General features: G+C 42.6%; 1 protein-coding gene across 1 annotated transcript in view; it reads right to left on the bottom strand.

Moving 5' to 3' along the window:
• Positions 1 to 26931, bottom strand: part of SMG1 (SMG1 nonsense mediated mRNA decay associated PI3K related kinase) — a 68551-nt gene that overhangs the window by 25835 nt on the left and 15785 nt on the right. Inside the window, exons 9-35 of the mRNA XM_063314889.1 lie at positions 26624 to 26721; positions 25467 to 25640; positions 24466 to 24690; positions 23688 to 23789; positions 21140 to 21409; positions 20550 to 20680; positions 19444 to 19605; positions 18943 to 19061; positions 17211 to 17298; positions 17001 to 17102; positions 15819 to 15959; positions 14088 to 14287; positions 12781 to 12977; positions 11828 to 11992; positions 10357 to 10511; positions 9850 to 9995; positions 7773 to 7974; positions 6740 to 6849; positions 6425 to 6572; positions 6163 to 6322; positions 3812 to 3932; positions 2801 to 3049; positions 1988 to 2272; positions 1671 to 1815; positions 928 to 1063; positions 293 to 523; positions 6 to 183 (exon numbers count right to left, since the gene is read on the bottom strand). Of these exons, the coding sequence (XP_063170959.1) occupies positions 6 to 183; positions 293 to 523; positions 928 to 1063; positions 1671 to 1815; positions 1988 to 2272; positions 2801 to 3049; positions 3812 to 3932; positions 6163 to 6322; positions 6425 to 6572; positions 6740 to 6849; positions 7773 to 7974; positions 9850 to 9995; positions 10357 to 10511; positions 11828 to 11992; positions 12781 to 12977; positions 14088 to 14287; positions 15819 to 15959; positions 17001 to 17102; positions 17211 to 17298; positions 18943 to 19061; positions 19444 to 19605; positions 20550 to 20680; positions 21140 to 21409; positions 23688 to 23789; positions 24466 to 24690; positions 25467 to 25640; positions 26624 to 26721 (4440 nt within the window). The remainder of the gene's footprint in view (positions 1 to 5; positions 184 to 292; positions 524 to 927; positions 1064 to 1670; positions 1816 to 1987; positions 2273 to 2800; positions 3050 to 3811; positions 3933 to 6162; positions 6323 to 6424; positions 6573 to 6739; positions 6850 to 7772; positions 7975 to 9849; positions 9996 to 10356; positions 10512 to 11827; positions 11993 to 12780; positions 12978 to 14087; positions 14288 to 15818; positions 15960 to 17000; positions 17103 to 17210; positions 17299 to 18942; positions 19062 to 19443; positions 19606 to 20549; positions 20681 to 21139; positions 21410 to 23687; positions 23790 to 24465; positions 24691 to 25466; positions 25641 to 26623; positions 26722 to 26931) is intronic.

The raw sequence follows: 26931 nt of genomic DNA, 5'->3' as shown, positions 1-26931 counted from the left end.
CGTACCTCGCCATGGAGCTGTAGGGGTAGTTTCCAGTCCATGCTCCAGATACTGCCTCAGTTCCCCAGCATGTTTCACAAGCAGCCGTAACAATCTCAAGGTTGCCATTACGATTACATCGTCAGTGCTCTGTTCTGAAATATTCCTTAGATGCAGTCTGGGATCATCTTCATCCGGAGGAACCTATATATTGAAAGAGGAAAAAAGCTCTGCTGACCGAACAGCTGCTTTCACAGACCTCACCAGCTTAACCGCCCGCTTTGCACACTAACCAAAATGCACAATTGCATACCTGGCCAGCATTAAGCTTAAGGAAAGTAAAATAGGCACTACATGAGAGTTTATAAAGGCTGAAGATCCTGTCCACAACTTTTCTCCACACTTTGATGAGGCCCTCGGTTGAATTTTCTTCCAGGTCCAAAAGCCAGGGGCAACTTGTCAATAACTGGCGCCAGATGACATCAACCATATCATCTTCCTCGTTATCTTCGTTCTCTGCAATCTGAAGGGTTATATCCTCATCCTAAAGGGGAATTCAAACGTAAAGATTACCCCGCATCTTTCTCTGACAGCTGCATGTCACGGAAGCAGATTACAAGTTGGCAAACAAAACATGCAAAGCCTATTTTTCACCCTACCTCAGCCAAGGGTATTTTTAAGCAGCTAGTTTTATGCAGGTACGTGCTGTTCACGCTTAAGTGCCGTCTCATGCACCTCTCTTAGACTTCTTGTACAAGAGAGCATGGCCCTCAAATATATTATATAAAGAAATCCCCGCTCTGTAGTTATCTAGTGTTACTGGCCTTTTGATTAACATTCAGCAGTTTTGTGTTAAACTATTATTCAGCTCTAATTCTGTAACCAAAGAAGACTTCTGACTTTTCAGCCATTATTCATCTGCAAACGTTCCAGTTAATTCAGACTAACCTGAATCCCAGCAGGCCGGCAGACTGCCTGTCCAAGAATCCCATAGATCTTCTCTCTGTCTTCTTCTGTAATGTTTTCTGGAAGCAGGCTTTGAACTTCAGATTCCTCTCTTGGCAGCAAACGCACACCTCCCTGACTGTAACATCACAGATATTTTCCAAAAGTAAGTTATTTGGATGGTGTTAACACAGTTTTGCCAGAACGAAACATTCTTCTAATAGCCTACTGTTCAGACTGCTTATTCAATTATCTTCCCCACACACAGACCAGCAATGGAAAATAAAAACTTTAGGGCCACAAAGCCATCAGAATCAATTGCAGTTCTTTCAGACCTACGATTCTCAAGAGAAATATCTGGAAAGTTAGACAAAATAACCAATGCATTACTTTTGAAGTTAGAAGAGACCTTATAGAGATTCCTCTTACATGCCAAGCCTGCGTATGACAAACCACTTATGAAAAGCTACAGTTCAGGCTTACAGCAAGATTTCCAAGTCCGATTTCCTGGAAGCTGTACTCTGTATCTGTGATTCAGAAAACCAATCTGTTTGTTTCACGACGACACCCCCATTTTAAAACTGCAGGATAAGCGGTGCCCTTTCATAATTTAAATTGACTCCATGCAGCAGAGGCCCGGGGGTTAGACAAGGCAGGCTCACAATGATTCCATTTGAATCATTCACAGAACGTTATTAACTCGAGACATGTTCACAGACCACGTTAATTTTAAGAATCGGATTTACCTGGCATTGTCAACTACCTTTCGGCCCCATCTGTAAGCCCAGCTAGCGAGGGCCGCCCACGATTTAGCAACCTCAGGAGCTTGCGCCGAAGAGAGGCGATAGAGCTGTCCCAGAATGAAATCGGGTTCACCAACACCGACATTTACTGGAGAAAGAGAACAAAGCAGGGCGTCGTTCTCTCGGAAAAGCCGGGGGGCCACATTTCAAGTGCTTAATTTCCCAGGCAGGGAGGGTAAAGATTTTGGCTGAATGGCACAGCGCCACACTATCAAGGACCTAGGTCAGCCAAGCAGAAAACAGCCACGGATCTCTTCTACCTGTGGATTCGCTTTCAATCCTCGGGTAGTCCTCCTCGATGGAGTTAACAGATGGCAGGTCAATCAGGCTGTAGATGTTTCTCGACAGCATGGACAGGCCAGTGAGATTTTGCTGCTGCCGTGCTCGGTACACTTGCTTCAACTGCCCTGAGATTTCTTTCCACTCGGCTTGGATCCACTTGGCCAATGTAAGAATAGACTTGGCTACAGCATATTCAGCCTTGGCGGATTTGCAGAAGCACATGGCGCAGGAGCTCAGCATTTCCATGGCATGGGTTGACTGGCCTGAAGACAGGGAAGACCTTTTTTAGGGGCACAACTGATAGAACAAGAAGCTTCCACTTCAGCTCTGCACACTTCAGAGGCTGAGGGTGCCTCGACAACCGACTGGGGGAGGGGGTGAAGGGACAGATAGGAAGGCTCAATGACAAAAACTAAAGAACGTAATTCTCACTGCATTAGCCCAAAGGGCTGGATGCAGATGTGTTTCTCAAAATGCCTTGCCACTTTCCAACTGTGACAAACCACAGTTGAAAATGGCAGAGAATTTGGGAAACCGTCATCTTGAAAGTTGAAAAGTAAAAATCCCCATTTGGTACCCTGCTGGTGTAGCAAGGGGTGCCATGAACTTAGGTATGCGTCAATTTAATTTTTCGTCTTGATCTGAGTCCCATGCTGAAAATTAGAAATACATAAATGTCTCAGGTTAACAGCTCGATCTGAAAATTTCATTAAAACCAGATAAAAGAACACATGACTAGTACTGGCAAGTGATTTTTTTTTTTTTGAGAAAGTCACACAAGTGGCACTTACCGGCCGTGTACAACAATTTGGTTTTTTCTATTTCAAGCTCAGGGCCCCATTTTTCGTCCATCTGAATTGGTGCCGACAGCTTCTTAAAGTGGTGGACTAAATCCTGGGCTGTGGTGGTTTTCCCTAGCTGAATTTCGCTACACCGAGCAAGCAGTCGCGTAGCCAGCGCCACGTTCCCACGTTTCCTAGCAAATTTTGCAGCAGTCAGCCCCAGTTCCATCAAATGGCTTTTAACTGGAATACTTTGCTCTGAAAACACAGAAGCCAAAAGTAGGGGACCAAAAGAATCTTATGTAACAAACCACAGATATCCACTCCCTCCTCCTGAATAATATTACCATGTGCTGAATCTAAATGACGGTTCCTTTTATTTAAAAGAATGATCTCAACTTCTAGGTTGTCCTAAACCTAAAGGGTAGGTTCTTTCCTGATGAAAGAGTCTTTCCTTCTGTTTAAACGTTAAGGCAGAAAATCAGACTGAGTGATTTTATTCTCTGTTTAACTGTAGTTTGGGGAAAGCACGTTATATTCCGATACAAACAGAACAAACAAAAATTCATGAGATAATATAATAATTTATAAAGAAGCAAACTGTAGGTTAATACAACTGCTAAACTTGTAACAGAGGAACGACTCTAGTAACTCCTCCTTATCAAAGGTAAAGGTAAAGTTTTCCCTTGACGTAAAGTCCAGTCGAGTCCGACTCTAGGGGGCGGTGCTCATCTCCGTTTCTAAGCCTTGGAGCTGGCGTTGTCCCTAGGGACACTTCCGGGTCATGTGGTCGGCATGACGACTCGGAACGCCGTTACCTTCCCGCCGAAGCGGTACCTATTGATCTACTCACATTTGCATGTTTTCGAACTGCTAGGTTGGCAGGAGCTGGGATTAACAACGGGAGCTCACCCCGCCGCGCGGTTTCGAACCGCCGACCTTCCGATCGACAGCTCAGCGGTTTAACCCGCAGCGCCACCGCGTCCCTTATCAAAACGCATGTGTATTTAGCATCGATACCTTTAAGTTTCTCCAGCAACTGATTCTGGTACATGGTGTATCTTAAAGCGTGCATCCACGGCCTTACATCATGTTGCTTACAGGAACGCAATGCTTCGCTGAACAAGGGAATGAGGCAATCCTGTAAAAAACAGAGGAGGTGAGTGCTTGATGGGACTGTAAAGCCTCTGAGCAGCTTTTCTCTTGAGCTTCTAACAGAAACATTGCTACACAGGCTCTGCACACATGCTCAGGGTACGTGCTGGATGCCACAGTCTACACACCTCTTCATTAGTCATAGGTGTTTGACAATACAGTAATAAAAAGTCAGCGGTCACGCCAGTTGACTTCTGGTATCACAGCCATCATCCTGACTACTGACCTCTAGGAGGCACTATGACCCGCTTTGTTCTTATTGTGCCTCCTAGAGGTGGATAATGGATATAACTACCATCATACAAAGTTATACAAATCCCCTCTGGGTTGGGAGGTCTTGAGGCTTCCAGTACATGGCCCAGCCAAAATCAACACCTAGAGCTCTCTGAGAGGGCAAAAAATAAGGAAGTGAACCATTCATAGCACCTATGACTTCTCGTAATTCACACAGCTGCAGGGGCCTAGGCTGGAAAAGCTGACATAAGCTTTTAAAGACAAGGGCCTGCAGATTTATGCATGTTTTAAGACTGGTCGTGAGGTGGACTGATACTAAGTTCGTTTGTAGCTACTGTAAAGAAGATTGGAAGTCGCTTCTTCAAATATTTTTTTTCTTTTTTGCACTTTTTCTCCATCTTTTCTTAATTTTTTATTAACATTATTCAATTTCAACATATATAGCTACCATACAGTATAAAAAATATAGAAAAGCAAGAAAAGATAGCCAAAGAACAAAGAAGAGACTGTAAGAGTAAAAAAACTAAAGATGGTTTCCGACTTCTCCCATGCAAGCACAAACACAATCTGAGATGTAATCTCCCACCTGCAGTTAGACCGTATTAATACTGTTCCCTTCCAAGCTGATGATACCCAGCTATACATCTCTACCCCGGCCAGGCAGATTATCACCTGTTGTGGTGCTGTCTGAGTGCCTCGAGGCTGTAAGGGTCTGGATGGGGAGGAGCCAACTTTAGCTCAACCCTGGCAAGACGGAGTGGCTCTGGTGACTTGTCGCCTTTGACTCTAGATGGGGTTGTACTGGTGCACGGTTTGGAGGTTCTCCTGGACTCACAGCTCCTGCTTGATGAGCAGGGGGCAGCCATGGCTGGGCGGGGGGCCTTTGCACAGATCTGTCTTGTGTGCCTTGCTCACCGTCACTCACGCCTTAGTGACCTCCCTGTTTGGATTACTGCAAAGGGTTTTACACGGGGCTGCCCTTGAAGACCACTCGGACGTTACAACTGGTCCAGAATGCAGCAGCACACAGAGTGTTGGGTGTTCACAGGTTCGCCCATGTAACACCTCTATTGCATGAGCTGCACTGGCTCCCAGGCTCCTTCCAGGTGCAATTCAAGGTGCTGGTTATCACTTTAAAGCCCTACATGGCACAGGACCTAGTTAATTGTTGCTTGAGAGATGGATGGTACAGAAATGTGAGAAATAAATAAATAAAATTTGTGGGGTTGCCTCTCCTGAAGAATATCTGCCCGTCCCATGGGATCGGATAGTATAGGCATGCTCCAGATCCCTTCCCTGAAATCCTGCCACCTAATGGGACCTTGGAAGCATGGCTTTTCTGTGGCTGCCCCTACCTTATGGAACACCCTTTCCCCCCCCCCGTGATTTGGCAGGCCCCCACCCTTTCAGCCTTTTGGAAGGCTATCAAGACCTAGCTTTTCACCAGGGTGCTGGGATAGGATAGAAGGGAATAGAAAGAATGGAACGAGGGTAATTGGAGCTTGCTGTGGGGCACCCTAAGGGGATGATTAAGGCGCAGGGTTTTTGTTTTTGTTTGATCGCTTTACTATTTTATGGTTATGTTTTATAGTTTTACTGCTGGTTTTATTGCTATTGTGAGCTGTCCAGAGTTGTTTAAGATGGGCGGCCATACAAATCTTTATATATATGGGTTATGAAACACAATGAAATCAGCCCCCCGAGCACCAATTCTATGGAACATTTATATGCAAATAGATGCATAGCAGGACTTGGTATTAATCTCATAAACCTAACTGATGTATGTTAATACTGGAAGATTAGGATTGTTATTCTCAAAGTGCATATTCTGCCCAGTCTGGACTTTGTCCTACATCATACAATGAGGTCTCCTACGGTCAGGGTTTCTAAATTCACGCACTTGGCCAGGGCAGGCTGCAAGCAAGCACACCCATCAATATCTGACGTCCTGGTCCTGTCCTTCAGGAGGCAAAGAAACATACCTCTGAGGACAGCCGGCTCGACACTGTATTTTCCAATGCGGATGAGCAGTACAGCTGCAGAGTGCTCAGGACTGGCAAAGACTGAGAGACTGTCAAGGTGGCCAGCCTTAAAGGTCCAAGAGCAATGCGGGAAGTCTGCTTCAAATACTTTACCAAGTTCCTGAAAAACCAAGTTGCACATCAACGAATTATTCAAGCTGCTATCCTTCCGTAAACACAAAGTAGATCTCTACCAACAGTTCAATAACCACACAATGCTCACTCAGTCATAGGTTGCCATTTCTGCTCCTGGTCGATGTAGCCTACAGCTGTTGCCAGACACACCGAGCTTCTCAACAGCTGAACCTCAATGGCTTTCTGAAGTTCTCTGGGATCGGGAGACAACATGTTTGGAAGGAGCTTCTTCATATCTACAACAAGCATTAGCAGATATATAGTTGCGAACATCCATTCACTTCAGGTTGGTTGGTTTTTTAACCTCACAGCATACAAAGTCCCAACCACCAATGGATACGTGTGGAAATTAAGCCGCACCCCAATGCATCTTCCTATCAAGATAACTTTTAATTTGGAATACCTATTTTTTCTTTGGCCCCTCCGATAAGCAGGTTGATGTCCTCCCCAGGAAGCAGCTCTAGTTGCTCAGTGCATTCGGCAAGTTCTCCAGCTCCAAAACTGCTCAGAGACCTGAGACAAAATCAAACCTACTTCTTAATTTAACTCAACAACCAGCAGCTTTCTGCTTTATTTCTGCAAGGCCACAGATCGCTTCAAACTTCCACAGAGACTGGTCTCTCTCTTTCTGATGGGCTGCTATTTGGGAGAGAGAGAAAAACGGATGCTAGAAAGAGAGAGAGGACAAGAACAGATTTGCCCACTTATTTTTCTCTTCGGTCTCATCTGCTCGTCTGCTCCTTCCCTCCAACACACGATGTTGCCCTTCAGCGTTTGCACCTGAGGGTATTCCTTTTCTGAATGGCTATCCTAAAATTTAAACTGAACAAAGTAAGTAAAATCTGTTTTTGGCAAGGTCACCACAAGATATAATATACAGAATTAGCAGAGTGCAAAATCTTTGCAAACAGTCCATATTACATTGCTATTTCAATTTGGATACCCATTCAAGAAGAGCAGCTGAACTGTTCAGATGGGCAAAAAAGGAGGTGTTATTATTGGATTAATACCTGGAGATCAATGACTATTAGCCCTGAGCACACTGGGACTGCCTCTGAAGGCCATCTTCTGAGAGACTACTGGGCTTCCTTGCGCAGTTGGCGGGCCACTGTGAGAACAGTCTGCTAGACTAGATGGGCCAGGGGTCTGATCCAGCAGGGCACTGCTTATATCCTTAAACATCTGTCTGGGAGGGTGGCCTACTTTTTATTTTTTTAAAAAACCTTGTCAGTAAGGGAGAACCAAATGTTAAGTAATCCCAGGGGGCAGAACTGCTACAGCTCAAAATCACAAGGCTGCCACCTCCAGGAAGGCCTCAGGCATCTTCTCCCCTTGCCTTCCTTTCTTCTGTCCCACAGGTGAGGTGTCCTAAGCACACGTGTTGGCTGAAACGTCGCCTTGTGGCAAGGCACAGCTGAGTAGCCAGTGAAACTTACTTGATGTAGTTGAAGTCTGCTTTTAAACTAACTGAGCCGCTGCTGGTGTTTTTTTTCAAGTCGTGGACCGCGTTCTGCCACTCTTGCACTGCAGACCAGTCAGCGATGGAGACGTAACATTCGCAGGCCTTGTTCCCCAGGTAATTAATGACTTCAGGGGAAGAGTCCCCTGGCTTGGTCAGCACTGTCTTCCGCGCATCTCCTGCAGAAGTCAAGGTCTAGCATCAATGCCCTTAACAAACTTAAGACACAACATTTTAAAAACCAGAGCCCCGTTATTTGCGGACACCTTGGAATCCATTTCTTGGAATGAAACCTTGACCAGAGGCCCCTACCTATTATTGTCCCCTGAAAGAGCTTTGTTTTCCTTTTTCCTGCCTGCAAGATTCTCTCCCAGGCTACTTTCGGTCAATGCGATATTTCGCAAAGGTTCAGAAAACGACAGAATTTTTCCCTCCTCGCCAGCAAGAAGTCGCACTACTGCCTCCTTTAGACTCTCCACACACGCAACTGTCCCCAAAAGAGACCCCTCCCAAGTCAATGGTGCCAAGCTTACGTTCTTATTGTTCCATTTGCCCAGGAAACATGCAGGCCATTACAGGTAGTCCTGGGCCTGGCATTCTGGTTGCTAAGCAAGCGGTCACTAAGCAAATCTGACCCAATTTTACAACCTTTTTCGTGGTGGTCGTTAAGCAAACCACCAGGGGGGGTGTTAAGCGAACCACGTGGTCATTAAGCAAATCATGCGGTTCCCCATTGATTTTGCTTGCCAGAAGCCGGCCTGGAAGGTAGAAAATGGCGATCACGTGACCACAGGATGCTGTGATGGTCATCAATATGAACCGGTTGCCAAGCCCCAAATCATGATCGTGTGACCACAAGGACACAGCAGCGGTCATAAGTGTGAGGACCAGTCATAAGTCTTTTTTCCAGCAGCACTGTAAGTCTGAACTGTCACTAAATGAAAGGTTATTAAGTGAGGACTACCTATAGCTTTCTATCCCAATTTGAAAACCAACGTGCGTTATCAACCCAACTCTGCTTTTTGCTGGCATGAGGTGGCAATTACAGCTCCGCCATCAACACCTTAAAAGCCGAAGAGAGGAGCTCGTCGCTGAACAGGATACAGATTTATCAAGGTTTAGGAGCACCACTCTGAGCTCTTTGATGCGTAGCTAATTCTTTGTGATGCTCAAAGTCTGTGCTAGTTTCTCTTATGGCCCATATGAAGCTACATCAGTCTGGATTGTGGTTAAAACCGATCTTTCACCTTGGCCCTAGTTACCAATCAAGTTCAGAAGAACGGAAGTGAATCAGACCAACAAGATATGGCTTATCAAATCCAGTATCTGATTCCTCTAGGCCTGGAGGGAACCAGTTTGGAATCGAAACGACATGTCCTGGGCTCTTTTCTTCAAAAATATTGGAGTTTTATCTCCCTGCTATTTGAGCAGGGCAGAGCCGAAAACCCTCCACTCCAGCTAATATCTAGTGCTTGCTGCCGCAGAAAGCTTTCTCCTCTGCAAGGGTCACGTTCTTGTCTTCGCTGTTATTAAAAGGGAGCAATATCAACATCCACTTCAAGACCAACTGTGCCTCTATAGCTGGGTGATACTGTGATGGTCCAGCATGTATGACGGTGCCACGCTTCCTCCCCAGGCTTCCATTCAGACCTAACAGCCCCCTGCTGCCAATCTGCCTGGCAGGCAAGATGAGGAGAGTGTTGCTCCTTTTGGGGAACAAGGATGAGGAAACCTCTAGAAATGTCACAAAACTGGGCATCGTTGCTGTCACCATACATACAGCTTATGTTCCCCAATCCCCAAGCACATATGGACTCCCCTGCATCACAGGAAAACTCAATATATTTAACATTTACTTGCAAGCTTTTCTACTGTTTACTCTTTTTAGGTTTTATACTGTTTGTGTGTGTACTTCTATATCAGTATTTTCATACACACATAGACACACAGATTCGTTTTTAGACACGCTGTTCATTCAAAGCTGCTAATCCATGACTGTCACAGACTTTAAGCAACTGACTAAATAAATACAGGTTGCCTGCAAGAATACGCACCATTCAGTGAGTGTTTCGGGCTGGCGTTATTGCCACTGTTCAAATTAGCCAACTTGAGGACGGCTTTATCAAAACCGGCGACACAGCAATCCACCCCCGTCATGGCACAAAGATGTTCTTGGTACTCGACTGCAGCCTTTTCAAACCTTCAACAATGTCAGTTTCAGGAGTTAGCAAAGCTTCGCACGGCTATTTATACTGCTTTAGTCCATCCCAGAACAGAACGTTCCTCACTGGGCAGAAAAGCCCCTTGTATAGCTCGGCAACGAGCAGATCAGAAGTGTAGATTCAGCCTGCAACTGCTCCATTCCCAACAGCCCTTCCCAGTAAGGAAGAGAGAGAGCAATGAATAAGTGAATCCACCATCTTGCTCATCTATCTTCTGCTATTCAGGGGAATACTAAAAACAATCGCCTCCCCACCACTCCTTGTCTTCTAAATCAGTGTTTCTCAACCTTGACAACTCATTCAAGATCTGGCAAGCACACCGCCGTACAGACTACTTACCGTCCTTCAGCCTGCTGAGCTACAGAATTAATCCAGGTGAGGTTTCTTCCAAGTATAGCAGAAGACCAGACTGCTATACCTTGAATGGCTTCAGGACAATGAAGCTCACAGAGGGCTTCGACCACCATCATGACAGTCACTTCTAATTCATTTCCCTGGTAGCGGGGAGGTTAAAAACGGTCAGTTCAATTTATACCTTGGGTGAAAGCAGCTTATCCCAACCCAGAGAGCCCTTTCCACCCACGTAGAGGAGGACAAAGACTCAGAAAGCCTTTACTGTCATCGCTGAGCAAAATGCAACCCATCCTTTCTCTAGCAAACTTCTGACGCAGGAATTGCCCATCATTGCTCTTGGAGCAAAAACAGCAAAAACCACCTGAGTTTTCAAATAGAGCAGGTCCCGGTTTAAGAACGAGTTCCGTTCCTAAGTCTGTCCCTTAGGTCGAATTTGTATATAAGTTGGAACAGGATATTTATTATCCTATTTATGTTTTTAGATTGTGATTGAGGCTTAGATGTTTTTATTGGTGCTTTTATTGTAAGCTGCCCAGAGTCCCCATTGGGGGAGATGGGCGGTAATATAAATTTAACTGATAAACAAACAAACAAACAGTTACTTAGCATCAGTTAGTCAAGCGTTTGTCTTAGCACATAATACATATTTTACCTTCCTATGCATATAAAATGTCAAAGTGCTAGAAAGTGTTTGGCCCGAGAGATCAGAAAAATCACACACCAGGCATTTCTATAAAAATAAATTTATTTACAGAAAGCACAAAAATGTATTTTACAAGCTTCACACGCGCTCAGGGAGGACCAAGCTGAGAGGCTGCAAAAGCGAAACTAAACAAGCCCAGGCAAGCTGCCCTCCCCCAGGCAATGCAGCTATTAACACCCAAACTGAGGACAATTAAGTTCGACCTCTTCACCCTGCCGATACTTAAGGAAGTACTCAATTACCATGGTAACCTAGTGGCTTGGTCTGAGCAAAAACAAAGAAATGCCAACATAAAACACTTAAGAAACACTTCCAAATACACTTCCAAATACACTAAAACATCTCAAACATAATAATACATAAAATAGTATTGTGTATTTAACCCAAAATATTGTCCTTAACTCAAATTTTTAATATAATAAGTCTTTATGGCAGTCCGATCTTAACTAAGAGTCGTCCATGAACTGGGACGTTCTTAAACCGGGGACCTGCTGTATTTGCCATTCCTATAATAGGTCGCTCTTGAGTGATACCTCACATAATTACTCTGCATTTGGGGGAAAGAGAAAGAATAGGAGATAGGTAAACTACCAAATCCTTGGCTTATTCAGTGATTTATTCAGAAGATTATGAAGTCCCTCTTTTGGGGGAGATGGGCGGTGACAAAATTTGATTGATTGGTAATAGATAGATAGATAGATAGATAGATAGATAGATAGATAGATAGATAGATATTTTGCGGCGGTGCTGTACCTGAGATATATTATTAGTCTTCATTTCTGTCAGCAAATCAAAGCCGTGGCGGACAGTTACAGCGGGCTGTCCCGCCAGTAACCCAACACGCATGATGGAAAGTCGAATACGAGTTAACCAGTCTTGGCAAGTCTGACGATTTGTGTAGAAGAATGTCCTGATTACCTTCATACATGGAGAGGGAGAAATCTAATTTATTTTCCATTTACTCACAGATTACAACAGAACAATCTGCACTGTGCCTAGCCTGTCCACCATAAAAACAGCAAAAAAAAAAAAAGTAGAGCTAAATCTATGGAAAGCAAAAGTGTGCAGCCCCACAACCATTCCAGATTAATCACCTCAACTAAGTTACTCCTTCAATGGGATTAGCCATCAGTATGCATTGCATCGTGTTGTATAAACTGAAGCACTTCAGAGTCCAGAAGGTGCTTTAGACCAGGGTTCCTCAACCTTGGCAACTCTAAGCTGTGCAGACTTCAACTCCCAGAATTCCCCAGCCATTTGCTGGCTGGGAATTCTGGGAGTTGAAGTCCGCACAGCTTAGAGGTTGAGGAACCCTGCTTTAGACCATGAACATAACCCTAACCAGTTATGCCTTAAAGCAGCTGATCTTTTCCCAGGTCTGCTCCTTCGTTAAAGCAACGTGATTTTTTAAGGCTACCACATGAGTTTGGGGGGGGGGGGGAACATGTTCCTGCTTTAGGGAATTCACATATTAAGGTCAAGGCAAGTCCTAAAACAGCAGCATCTTCTTTCTAGGCCTACGTGGAAGCCCAGCAAGATAGGGGGGCTTTATAGCAGAGGCGCAGGAGTCACGTAAGGTCCAAGCACTTCCTGAAAGTCATTTCCAGCACATGCACAGCCCTAACGACTAACTGCTCCAGATTGAATCGGTAATAATCCCAGGAGGCATGAACTCGCAGCGGGATTTGCGCAGAAATTGGACTTACCTTTGGTGGAGAGGTAAGAGCATTGGCACACCCTTCGTACGCATTGTACATCAGCTTCTCCAAGTTCTCCAAGTACTGCAGAAGCAGCACCAGCCGCAACTGGTTGCTGCTGTGGCCTTCGTCGCTCTCCGCTGCCGTCCACTGGCTGACATCTTGATCCGGATTGAGCGTGTGAGCTGCAAGACTTCTAATGATACCTGGAAGCATCGATTCAGACCGTATCACGGGACAGAGCATCAGACCAACCCTTCCTACCCAAGCTACTTTTTCTGAAATAGTAATTCCTTCATTGCAAAAAAGATCAAATTATCACACTGAGCATTTTGAACTGGCTCATACTGAATGCACAGACATCCTTATGTTTAATCTTGACTGTATATACAAGTTCAGGAAAGTTGCCCATAGGTTCATAATTATCATGTATGTTTAGCAAAATCTGATTCTATCTCATGCAGGAAATAATACAGGTAGTCCTCGCTTAGCGACCATTCATTTAATGATGGTCCAAAATTACGATGGCCTCAGAAAAAGTGCTTCACAACTGGTACTCGCACTTACGACCGTCGCAAACCGTCACACCAACCTCGCAGTCACGTGATTGCAGTTTGGGCATTTGGCAGCTGGCTCACATTTACAACCAGTTGCAGCATCCTGCAGTCACGTGATCACGATTTGTGAGGGTTTTTTTTCTGGCAAAAAACATCCATTGGGAAAGATGGATTCGCTTAACGTCATAAAAATGGTCATAAAATCAGGTCCAATCACATGGTGACTCACTTAATGACTGCACTGCTTAACAACCAATTTTTCAGTCTCTACTGTGCTCGTTAAGTGAGGACTACCTGTAGGGATAAAGGTATGAAGGGCTAGGAAAATACCAGAAAAGAGCATCCCTCATGAAGCTCTGTTGAGTATATTCACAAATTTACTTGTACAAAACCAAGGCTACAATCTTATCGCTGCTGATTTGGCATCCTGTTCCACTAGAAAGGAATTTTTTATTCTCTATGACCAGATTAGACACGCATAGGAATCTCTATGTATGTTGTGCCTTGGAAGTCTAGAAAAACAGTTAAATGAAATGATTTTGTAAATTTCAGAAACATGCTAAATAGTATGCTTTTTAAAAATGCAGTTGTAAATAATGCATTTTGAATTAAGTTTACATTTGAAAAAAATAAGCCCATTATTTCCAAAATGCCCCTCAATTTTCTGGAAACACACATGCATATGTGAACTTTTTTTTTTTTAACCTCTCATTATCCCAAGATAGAAATTCCGAAAATACATAAATCTTTTCAGGTTACCTTCAATAGTCTGGAACGTGTCCTGAGCTCTGCCTAGGGGTGTTCTTAACTTTGAAAGGACAGTAAATTGGGCTGCTTCCCAAATAGCCCACTGCCAAAGAACTGCCTCCGTTTTCAATAAATTCCGTGGAATACTTGACTGGTCATGTTTATCCAATCTTTGGCAACTATAAAATAACCTTTCTAGCCAGCTCTCTTTCCTGAAACAAAATTGGTTATTAAGGCAGGTGAGCAACTGTTAACACTCTACATATTTGAATTATATTTCATTTGGATGAAGAGAAGGGATGTTATATATGGTAGCAGTAGCTATAGTCAGATTTAATATCAAATAAAATTACAGTTTTTCATTCTATCCATATATCTCAGGGTGTCAATTCCTCTCTTCCACTCCGCGGCTACAAGCAAACCCAAATCAGTCACTTCTGTTTCAAGTACCTGAAGCCTAGAGCTACATCTGAATTGGAGAAATTGCAGTTAGTCATCAACAGAATGAAATGGACTAACCCAACTTCAACGTGCAACTCGAATAGCTTCTTTTAATAAACTGCACCTAAAACTAGCCACAATTTAGCACTCAGACACATTCTTAAACCGCACCTTCAATTACCTCTCTGCAGCCTCATTGGGGAAGTTGGACAAGCCCAAAACATCACAGTTCATACAAATCAGCCACTAATGGCGCTACTGATTCAGAAAGAAGCCGGTCATTACGTTTCGAAAGCTTTCGTCAGGGATGATCAGTGCACAGATGGCAGCCTCCAGAGCCCTTTTGACCAGAGCACTCAATGGTTTAGCAGGACTCAGAATAAAACTGTTGCTCGCGCCTTAACCTTACCTTTAAAGCATTTTAACACACCTTCCAAAAACTAGTTACCCCGGCTCCGCCCACTTTACATCACCACCCTGCTCTCCCCAAAAGCTGCGACCAATTCCTGACCTCTCGCTCTCCCCAAAGTAACCTTATTCGTTACATCCAAGGATAAGTTTCCAATTAGTAATAACTGCGCCTCAGATAAACCTTACTGGCTTCTATACTGCCGCTGCGTCAAGGATAAGCCGTGTAGGTGTCTTCGTATGCATTTTAAAGAAAAGAAAAAGATTCTGATTCGAGAATCAACAGTATCTTACAACTTGACAGAAGCAGCACTTCATTTTGGCTTCAAGGTATTTCTCGTACGGGCTGTTATTTAACACAGTGTATTAACAGGTAGTCCTTGCTTAACAACCACAATTAGTACTGGAATTTGGTTGCTAAGCAAAGTGGTCATTAAGTGAATCTGACCTGATTTTACATCCTTTTACAGCAGTTGTTAAGCGAATCACTGGAGGTGTTAAGCAAAACACGTGGTTGTTAAGCAAATCACACGGTTCCCCAATGATTTTGCTTGCCAGAAGCCAGCTGGGAAGGTCAAAAATAGTGATCACGTGACCATGGGACACTGCGACAGTCATAAATGCGAACTGGTTGCCAAGCACCCAAATTGTGATCATGTGACCATGGGGACGCTGCAACAGTCATAAGTGTGAGAACCGGTCATAAGTCATTTTTTTCCAACACCGCTGTTAAGTCTGAACTGTCACTAAACAAATGGTTGTTAAGTGAGGACTACCTGTATGCATAACCTCTCAGTAACTGACTGCCTCTAGCAGCAGACCCACCTTCCCTGTTCTTCCACCCCTCCAAACATGTACATTTTTTTAGCTTTGGAGTTCACATGTGCTTCTTACCCTGTTCGGTGAGAACTCCCATACAAGATGAAACTGATGATATCAGAAAAGTCCTGAGGGTGAAATGTGTTGCTTGGAGCTTTGCTCATATGACTTCGAATGGCTAGGGAGATTTCCTGGATTTCTGTATGGTGGTGATTACTATCAAAAATTCCAAGAAAACCCCACAGTTGTTTGGTGAGGACTTGGAGGCAAATACAGACCAATGCTTCCTCCCATCTGTCACCTGTAAACGTCAACCCTTCCTCCCCACAAAAATGGCACTCTGCTTTCACATGGGCCTCATACTACATACACATCCCGTGACAGCCCACATGGTGTGCAGAAAGGGCAGAAAAAGACAATTCTCTGTCCCACTGCACAGCCAAACAGACTCCTCGCATCAGGAAGGAGAAGGGAGAATGCATCTCCCACTCCATCAAGTTCTCATCATGGACTGGGAAAGGATCTAGGGATTATTATCGGAAAGGAAGTAAATAGCATATCCAAATGCTTCCTTCATAGCCTGATTAATATATATAACCAGTAGAAAGAAGACTGCTTCCCTAAGTCTCAAAAAGGATAAGCAGGTTGTAATACGAGTTTTTAGTCTTTTTTTAATGTATATGTATATGTTTATGTATGTGTGTGTGTAGTATATATAGGTTGGCATGGCAGCACCACAGTCTGGCACCTTTTGGTTATTCTTCACAAAACATCAAGTAGCAGAACCAAGCCAGCCAATGCTTTTAATCTACAACTTTCCCAGTGAGTGAGTGAACACAGCCCTTCCTGCACCCAGGATTCATGGAGCTTATGGATACAAGGATTTGGCTGCTGTTGCCACACCTTCATTCTGGGGAATGTTCTTGGCGTTGCACCAGGCCAACAGAAGTGGATGGGAGGGATGTTGCCATGCCCACATATCCTGAAGTATCCAGCTCCCTTCCTCCCAAGAGTCAGCATCATGCACCGTGAACTACTTAGAATGGTTTCCAAGTGGCTTTCATGGGAAGGACCATCCAACTCCTATTTTTCCATAAGGAGAGCCAACCACCAGTAGATCGGAATGTCTCCAATAACTCAGATCTCCTTCTTGCTCTCCAAATCTTAAGGCTAGAACTGGAAGTATCTGACTACAGTACATAACTTGATCTTGTTTTTCCACACACTGATTGCAAGAATTTACATCCAATTAATTACCTTAGTATGACATCCAACGGAATAGACTTTAAGAGTTTCCCAAATGCTTGTCTTATCCGAGCACCACTGTGGACTAGTTGAACGCGGCATACGTCGACACACCTGTGCCACAAAACAATGAAAACAACACAGAACCAAGGAAGTAACGCAAGCACTCAGACAAAATCTGGACAGAACAATGGAACTGGAAAAAGTCAGTGGAGTAAATACCTCTGCAGTAAGTCTTCTGGGAGAGACGATGACAAAGCGTGAAGGCTGTTGCACGCCTGAAGACAAATGTTAACATCTTCCAAGAGAGCTGCATTGTGGGTGGAACGAAGACAGCTTTATTATCCATCAGAATAATCTGTTTATCTTTTAGCAACAAGGCTGTTAATATTAAAAGGCTATTTAAGAGCAATGAATGTTGCTCAGCGTCCTAAATTTTTATAAATGTCAATTCCTAAGTATCTTCAGTTCAAGCTACTTACAGTAGCCAATATAAAGAAAGCTCATGACAGTTCCAGGAAAACAGACTGCAAAAAAGGCATCCAAAGTCTTATTCAATTTCAGTGGCAGTCCCCACTCCCAAAACTTGCAGGATCTCACGCAGAATCTTAAGGGATTTGGTGGACGTGTGAGATTCCAGCAAGTTATTGGTTTACAATCTGATGTTAGCAGTCAACCCTAAACCCAGTGGAATTGTAGAAATTCTTCTGTTTGAATTTGCCCCCACTACTATTTCAGAAACTGTTTCTGGAGCTGCAAGGAGTTTGTCATACAATATGGGAGGAATGCAGAGGGGCAGCTAAAAAAGACAATGCCTCTTTTTGGCTCAGGGCACTACCTTTATCAATTTTTCAATTTTTGATTCTGTTTCCCCAGGTACAAGTTTAACAGTTTCTATATGGTGTAATCATTTCAACCTGTCAGAAGTTCACTTACCCAACAGGCCATCTAAATCTCTTACTACATTGCATATCTTTTCTACAACTTGGTCACTTCATCCAAGGCTTTGTTTTAATTCAGTATAGATATTTCTAGGATATTTAATATATTTACTAAGGCAGTGTTTCTCAACCTTGACAACTTGAAGACGTGTGGACTTCAACTCCCAGAATTCCCCAGCCAGCCTAGCTGGCTGGGGAATTCTGGGAGTTGAAGTCCACACATCTTCAAGCTGCCAGGGTTGAGAAACACTGTACTAAGGCATAATAAAATATATATTATACCCATAGCTTCCTGATTTCCACTGTGGAAATCATGAGGCTTTTTATCTGCTTCTATAGAAGAGCTGCAGGAAAAGACAGAACATTGCTGACATTTAGCTCTAACAGCAGAAATACTTCACAATTACTTGGCAAAATGTCGTTGGGGAAGCAAAATGTTGTGTGGTGGATATGTGAAAAAAATTGCCTGCCTAGAAAAAAATATTTGAAGAATTAGTGTAACTAAACAAAAAGTAGAATGTGCTCCAGAATTGGGATTACTACATATTTCTGAGGAAATTAATGCTAAATTACTTAATCTGGAAGTTTTTTTCTTCTAGCAGCTAAATTAATAATTGCTCAACAGTGGAAGTTTCCAAATGATTTAACAACTGAAAAATGACATACTAAGAGACAAATCAGTTATACTTCTTGAAAAAATTTCTGATAAAATTTGAATATTAAGTTTACAGAGGGGTAATACGTATTTTTATCAGATCTGGAAAGCTGGTATACTTTATGTTAATAAGAATGTAGTTTATATTTTGGCAAGGCTTTGACTAATGGGGTTATGAATGACTTCTGATTTATGCTGTTGTTGGATATAAAATGTTCTCAATTTAAAAAAATATAAAATGCAAATTATTTATGATAAAACAGGTAGATCTTTGCTAGTTTTCTAACAGCAGATTCACAAGAAAATTTGCATACATTTTGCTTATCCCTCTTTTAGGTTAGAAAAGTGAAATTCTTACTGTTTGCCAGAAGTCCTTTGCAAAACTTATGGAAGGAGGGGAGAGAAAATAAGGGTGCATAGGTCTCTGATTTCTTCATCAGAACAGCTACTTCCAAAGCCCAAGTCATGAGCAGTTTCCTAAAAACATATCACACAACCATGTTATGCATCTACGCATTCTCTAGAACAGTGTTTTTCAACCTTGGCGACTTTAAGATGGCAATTGTAAGCATGCTGACTGGGGAATTCTGGGAGTTGAAGTCCATACATCTTAAAAGTTGCCAAGGTTGAAAAACACTGCTCTAGAGTTACATGTGACGCACAAGATTTAAATTACAAATAGACACACGTTAGAAATATCCAGGAATCTGACTCCTCCACCTGATAATACTAAGAAAAAAATCCCTTAAATATATCAAGATTCTTCCCTGTCCTGTACTCACATGCTATTGATCTTTAATTATCGCTGACCATTCTGTTAGAGGAATTGTTATTTTGACCGGATGAAACTACTAGTTACCTGGTATCATGTGTAAGGTTATCCTTTTTAAGTAAAAGTCCCAGGAGATTTACAATGATAGAGAAATGTTTCTTTGTAGCTGTGGTCACAGTGCTAATGACAGCCCCATCGAACAAAGAAGGAGACGAGGAGCTGAGGCTGCTGGATATGAAGTGGTCATGCCTGGAAAGGGAAAGAGAATTAGGTTTTAGTCAAACAATCTGACTAAATACTGTATATGCAGGGAGGGTACACGTGTTGCTGTAGCCTGATGGTGTCAGAAAAAAGTAAAACTGTTGAAACCCGAAGCTCAACATTTCCACAGAAGACTATTTTACCGCCGTCCTTCACTACCTCCTAAGAACTCCGCATTCAGCAATGCTCAGCCCCACTACCTAGACCAAACCAAGAAATCAACTCCACTAGAAGGCTAAAATTACTCGCTGTAGAAGCAGAATCTTTTGTTTGACTTTGTCCCCCCCCCCTCCTCTTCTACTCATGTAAATTAGGGAGGTATCTGCCTGAGAAACTTGCCTATACCTTCTTCTTGTTTTTGACTTAAGCCATGTTTTCCCCTTGTAACTGGCCTATTTCTGTAAAGGGCATCTTCCTTACTCTCTACATCAAGCCTCCCCTTATCAACAGTTTTTCCCCTCTCTTGAAAGGCTAATTCTTGGCAACTAAGCATCTCATTTCCTTCACAAAGAAAAACGCTGTGCAGAGTCTAAGCTTCCCATTTAATTCTTAGCAAATGTGTGAGCTCTTCCATCCAATACAAGCAAAGGCTTGGCTATCTTCTGCTCTAATAATCCTTACATTTTGCAACAGGGATCTTACAATGCAGCCTCCCTTATCAAAGAGGCGAGATACTGGAGAAGGTACAGCAGCACTTACAGCAAGCACTGGTTAAAGCAGCGTTTCTCAACCTCAGCAGCTTTAAGATGGGGAAGTGGCCTGGGAATTCTGGGAGCTGAAGTCCACACAACTTAAAGTTGCTACGGCTGAGAAACGCTGCTTTAAAGAGTCCAGCAGGGTCTTCCACTAGGAGAACAAAATTGAAATAGCTCGCGCACTGTAAGTAAGTATCAGAGTTTCTTATTTATATTACAGAATGAATTCCTTCGCACCTGGTGCAGTGTGAGTAGAGCGTGTACAGCACTGCATACTGGACAGCTGGAAAGTGAACGGCTATGTCGCCGTGGGCAACCATCAAGTTCTTGCTCAGCAAAGCAAAGACCGTCGGAGACAGAGCCCACATCTGCCAAAGCAAGCCGTTACAGAGAGTAAAGCATCTATAAGAATTACATTCCTACTAGAATTGGGGTTTAAAAATCGCAACAACAACAAAAAAAGATGATTTTTCTATAGCTTCTGCCCAATAACAAACACAAATACTTGACAAAAGTTAGAGCAGTTGTGAAAACGTCTTATAAACTGTGATATAAAGGATGGAGCAGAGATGAACCATACTTTATGCAAATGTAAAATTACTTCAGAGCCATGAACTTTTATTCTATTATTAACTATTGCAGAGCTTGTACGATAAACCAACGGACTTGTTTCTCAAGCACAGAACTCCCACGAAAGTGCCGTCCTGCCCCCTCCCCCACAGTGCGGTTAATTTGCATAGCGGGGGCAACACTGCTTTACGTTTTCCATGGCCACCCCAGTTTGGAAACCCAAAAATCATTCAAACCCCAAATGTAGAGATACTCACTCCAATCAATGAGTTTTTGGCATTTCCAATTGTAGTCAGCGCACTAAGATCAAATATAACAACAAATTTTGCATTGGCCACATCAAAAACGTGGTTCTTGAAAGCATCGTGGAGAATTTCCGAGCAAGCTTCTGGAAGCTGCAGGCTGCAAAGAAGACTGTTCAAGGCACATGCCATTTCGCCCAGAATCAACCTGTAGGCTGTTTCCAAAACGGGAATGTTCTTTAAGCTTAGCACTGCTTGATATACAGCATGTGCAGCAGCAACAACCTTGAAAACAGAAAAATGCAACATGTCAGCAAGGCTTGTTTATTTATTTTTTATCATTCAAATTTAATTACCACCCATCTCCCACAAAAGAGGGACTCTGGGTGGTTTACAATAAAATCCAGCTATAATCCTAAACGTTAAAATCTCATAAAACCAAACACATCGCAATTATTATAAAGGTTCCTGGAGCTGCCCATTAAACATTTCCTATAACCCACCTGTTGCATTTATAGTCAACTAAGATGATCCAGGGTCTGAAGCAGCTTCCCTATGACGAAAGGTGGTGACATTTGGGGGTTTTTGGACTAGAAAGGGGGTAAATAAGATGGGACATGATTAAAGTGTACAAAACTGTGTATGGTGTGGATAAAGTGGACAAGGAGAAGCTGCTTTCCCCTTCCCACATTACCAGAACCAGAAGTCACCCAATGGAATTGAATCCGGGAAGAATCGGGACAGACAAAAAGGAACGTACACAATGCGTAATTCAATTCGGAATGTGTCACCATGGGATGTGGTGCTGGCTACCAGCTTGGCTGGCTCAAAAATTCATGGAAGTCATGGGAATCAATGGCTGTTAGCCTTGATGGCCGTGGGACTGCTTTTGAAGGCCATCTGCTGGGAGGCTAGTGGGCTTCTTTGGGAGGCTGGTCCCTGTGAGAACAGACTAGATGGCTGGAGGTCTGATCCAGCAGGTTTCTGCTTATGTCCTTAACCAAGCTAAAACTCCAAGGCTGACTTTGGACACGCCCTTCCACAAATGGGATAGTCTTGCATTTGTGGAAGAGTCTCCTGCTAGAGGAAGGGAACTTTCAGCAATCTCCTATTCCACAACAGCTACTCCACCACCTCAAGGATGGCCCAGGAGGCAACACTGACGGAAAAAAGGACGCAGATGCCTCTCTCTCTCTTTTTTTTTTTAACTTTTCCCCCTGTAGAAATGGAATTCCTGGAAGGTCTGGACTGAATTTAACAATGACATCCATCTTCAAATACAACCCTGATTTTTAGAGAAAATAACATCTCTAACAATCATAACAATCACTATAATTATTACAGTCATCACTGGAATCAGAGGCCCACACAGTGAGTCAACATTTACAGCTGAAAGGTTTTAAGGATATAAATAAAATGCCTGTTGAGCAATAATAGGAAAAAAGGGGGTTTTAATGGTTTGATTAAAAAGAAAGCATACAAAGCTAATGTGCAAGAAGTACAGATTCTCCTTCCAGGATAAACACTTCTTAAAAATGGTAGATGTTTTGTAAATTATGTAACTACACACAATCATGAGTATTTCTATTGTGTGGCACAAGTCAAAAGTTGGTTTTCTTTGCACTGTTATGACAAAATGGAATGAGATTATTTTAAAAGGAAGGGAATGACAGCTTCTCCTGTTGTTCCTCCAATTGGCAGGATTAATTATAAACACTATTTTCTTTTCAAAATGACTAGGTACGTTATAGCAATGAAGAATGCATGGTAGGGCTTAGCTTCACATTAATTAGGGCAGCCTGTTGCACCTCAAACTGAAAAGGTATTGCAGCTCCTTTAAGGAATCCACTCACTGAAGTTAATGCACTGAAACCAGCAAGCTGCCTTAGCGAACAGCAAATAGAATGGGCTGGCACAAGTTCTGAAGCATTTTAAAAAAAAAAGTTTTCATAGTGCACAAAACCCTACAGGAACATGTTACAGACTATATACAGGTTTGCTGAAATCCGTGATTTAAGGTAAACTCTTTTTTTTCCCCCCAGTTCATTAAATGCACTAATATCTCCAGCATATGTCACAAAAGCAGGCAATTTTTCAATACGGAGTCAATGCCATCAATTGTTCTCACTGTAACTATACAATTCATCTAAAATATCCACAAATAATTTTTTTCATGAAACGTTTTTGCTAGAAGTGAGCAAAACTTTACTTACTTCACAGAGGTCAGATAGTCATGAGCAACTATAAAAAATGACTAAGAAAACAAATTGCAAATGGAGCAAATTCTTTGCCCTCCTCTCTGTACTCACCTGCCTGAGGGTACAGCAGAATTCAAAGGCGAACCCAAAATGCTATGTTTGGTTGATTCAAAACATACTTCAAACCACAGTTAAGCTTCCATCTCTGTGGCTAGGTTTGCGGTCTCAGCTGAGACTGACTTGCTAATGCAACAATAAAACAGTAGGAATCTTTGTGTTCTCTTAATTTAAAGGTTATTCTTACAACAAAATTTTCTAAGGGTTCATTTAGATCACTGTGGCATGAAGTTTAATTTGCTGCTTACCTCTTTTTCCTTATGGTAGCGGAGCATGAGAAGCTTAGACTCCGGTATAAACAATTTCTCTATAAATGATGATGGAAGTTTTGTATTTATTTGTTCAACAATCTGGGGGAGAAAAAAAGGAGGCACTAATATTATACTTTTACTTGACAAAACCTTCACTTTGACTTAAAACATGGATTATGAAATATTTAAAATGTTGTTCCCCATTAAACCAGCATACTTCTCTTATTTATCAAATTCCACTTTTCCTGGAAGGAACACCCAAGGCAGCCCTCTCATATGCTCTTGGCAAATGTGCTCCCTTATTTTCTACCATTTATAATGGCAAGAGAGGATTTCCACTTGGCTGACTAATCCTTCTAAAAACTGTATTTGGCAAGCCCTACAAATAGTTACGAAGGACATGAGAAATATAATTCAGCAACAATCACTGGCATCAAACTACAGCAAAGCATATTTAATTCATGCTCCCAATTGTTCTTGTTATTATTGTTCAGCAGGAAAATATATTATTTTTCTTATTATGTAGGGATCATAATTTGTAAGCATTAATATCCTAAAGGAACTGTTCATCCTGAGAAGAACACCACCACGTTTAATAGATAGAAATAGTAATTTGTTTAAGGCCATAATATGAATCTCTTAAGGGCCAACAAAAGCTAAAGGATTAACTTTGATTTTTCCAATCTCACTTTTTTTTTTAATCACTCCTGGTCTTACATTTTTAAATGAACAAAACTGTATCATTAAATCCAGATATTATGAGGATTGTATGTACCAGCATCAATAAGTTCAACACCGAGATGATATAATCAGTACCACAAATCTGACAGTTTTCTAGTTGGTCTAATCCATAGGTCATGATCATATCACAATGTATAGTCATGCTGGGATCCAGACTGCCAAGCAGGACACCGACACACTCATTGGCGGCAGTCAACACAGTCTCAGAAAAAAAGACCTGGTTTGCAGCTGTCACACACCTCATCACTCTGTATAAAACCTGAAAAAAAGATAATTCAGTTACACTGAAATTGTGCTATGTCATCTCTCTGAACTCATTCCATCCATCTGAAACTATTCTGATCAAGCATATTCAATTTTTGTTAATGTGCGCTGTATGTATAAGTCACAACAGAAGCGACAATAGCTCTATCTCACGGTGTAAGCTTATCCCAGCAAAATCCGTCGGACTGAAGATGCTTGGTTGCTACATTTACCAAAGTTCATGACTGAAGTGCCCTATCAGCCTGTGCACAATAAAAAAATAAAGCAGAGAAAGCTATCCTAGGACCATTCTTTTCTGCTGTGACTGAAAAACCAAACAGAACTTTCAACTCAATTTGATACCCAAAGTCTTGACATTCCACAGGACTTGAGTTCAGTTCCTATTCATGGTGATAACTGCCTTCATCTATCATAAAAATGCCCTGCTTACCAAATCCTAAAATAAGGCAGCAATGTTTAATTGTACCTTGATCCAAATGAAATACGGAGGCATTTCTACAATGACATCCTATTTTTGATCAAAGTGGTTCTAGATAGGCAAAGGGCTTCTAGTCCAACCAAAGCTAAGCCTTCTACCAGGGACGGGGGGCAGGGCAGCTGAATCCACCCTGTGCTTCCAAAGAGGACAAAGGAGTACACAGCGCGTTAGATGAAAACAACATATTTTCCAGTTTTACACCAGAAACTGAACTTGCTGCTAATAAGTGTTTAGATCAGCTTTCCACGAATTACCAATCAAATTGCTCAATCACATGAAAGGAAGAGGCTTACATCGGTTACGTATCCTTCAGTAATGGGTGGCCCTCTGATGGGGCTGAACCGCTCCCCGATACTCCTCACCACTGTACTGAAGACTCGTAGCAAAGCTGCCAGCTTGGGCAATGAAACGGAAGGAGGAGGAATATCTTCGTCAACGGACTCTCCAGAAGCCACATGGCCGAGGTCCTAAGTGAAGAAATATATAAAGGTAGTTCTTACTGAGTGCGGGCTCAGAATTGCAGGCTGTGTGTGTTTTAACATCAAAGGATGAGGGATGCGGTGTGTGACCTCGGTCTTCAAACCTCTCTGCTTATACAAGTTTATTTTCGTTTATTCACAGTCAACAAAACTCCTACAGGACTTAGTGATTCCTTTTAAGTTCTGTAGGAGTTCAGCGAGAGCATGTTTACAAACTGATCTTGTGGGTAACTTTAAGGGACAAGCCAACCGTAACAGCAAATAACTCGTTACATAAAGGGGTGGGGAGGAGCAGAGCCCTCTCCATAAGAGTGAAAAAAAATCCTTCAGGGAAGGAGCCCCTTCGGTGCTCTAGTACTCTGCGTTTGCTTGCTTGCTTCAACCACAGTTTTCTATTCCATGGCTGTTGTTCTATGAGCCGCCAGGCAGGTATCAGTCTTTTAAATAAATAAATAAATAATAAAAATTTCAGTCTCTAATAGAATTGGAGAAGAGGGTTACAAGCAACTCTTCTTGGCCTGACAGAAAACCAGAGCGGGCAGGGCAGCAGGTTCAGTCCACCTCTCCTATTCACTCTTTGCATCAACGCTGGAAATCTATGGTGCCGACATGCATATATTCACTCCTTTGCATTGGAGCAGTGGATGAAGAAGGGGAAACGTTATCTTAACACACATTTATTAAGCCTCCCAAGAATTAGCCACAGCATTCACTACACTTTCCTACCACAATGTCAGAGACATAGATAAGAACTTGAGTAACTCTCCCTAGACCAGTGTTTCTCGATCTTGGCAACGTTTAGACGTGTGGACTTCAACTCCCAGAATTCCCCAGCCAGAGTGCTGGCTGGGGAATTCTGGGAATTGAAGTCCACACGTCTTAACGTTGCCAAGATCGAGAAACGCTGGTCTGGGCAGCATCTTGCGTTTTTCCCAGCATTTATTCACATTCAAGACACATGGCTTCATTACCTCAGCATAAGCTTCCATATCCTCCAGAAACTGACCCAGTAGCGTGGTAGAAAATGCAAGGTCAGCTACCCAAAATGGTTCCAAACTCTGTAACCATCCTGTCGAAAGTGCCAGAGCAACAAAAAACATGTTAAGATTCAAGCTATGTCTGCTTTACCTAGAAATAAAGTGGCATAAAAATTAAGCAAGCAAAACTATCAGTGCTAATTAACCTTGCATCATCTGTGGACAGCTCAGCAAAAAAATTACCAGCTGCATTTTAGTTAACAATCTCTACCCAGGTTTAATACACTAAATTATGATTCTGG

This window comes from Candoia aspera, chromosome 14 (assembly GCF_035149785.1).
Source record: "Candoia aspera isolate rCanAsp1 chromosome 14, rCanAsp1.hap2, whole genome shotgun sequence".
Lineage (NCBI taxonomy): Eukaryota > Metazoa > Chordata > Lepidosauria > Squamata > Boidae > Candoia > Candoia aspera.
The sequence above is the reverse complement of the archived record's forward strand: the minus strand, read 5'-3'. Positions and strand labels throughout refer to the sequence as shown.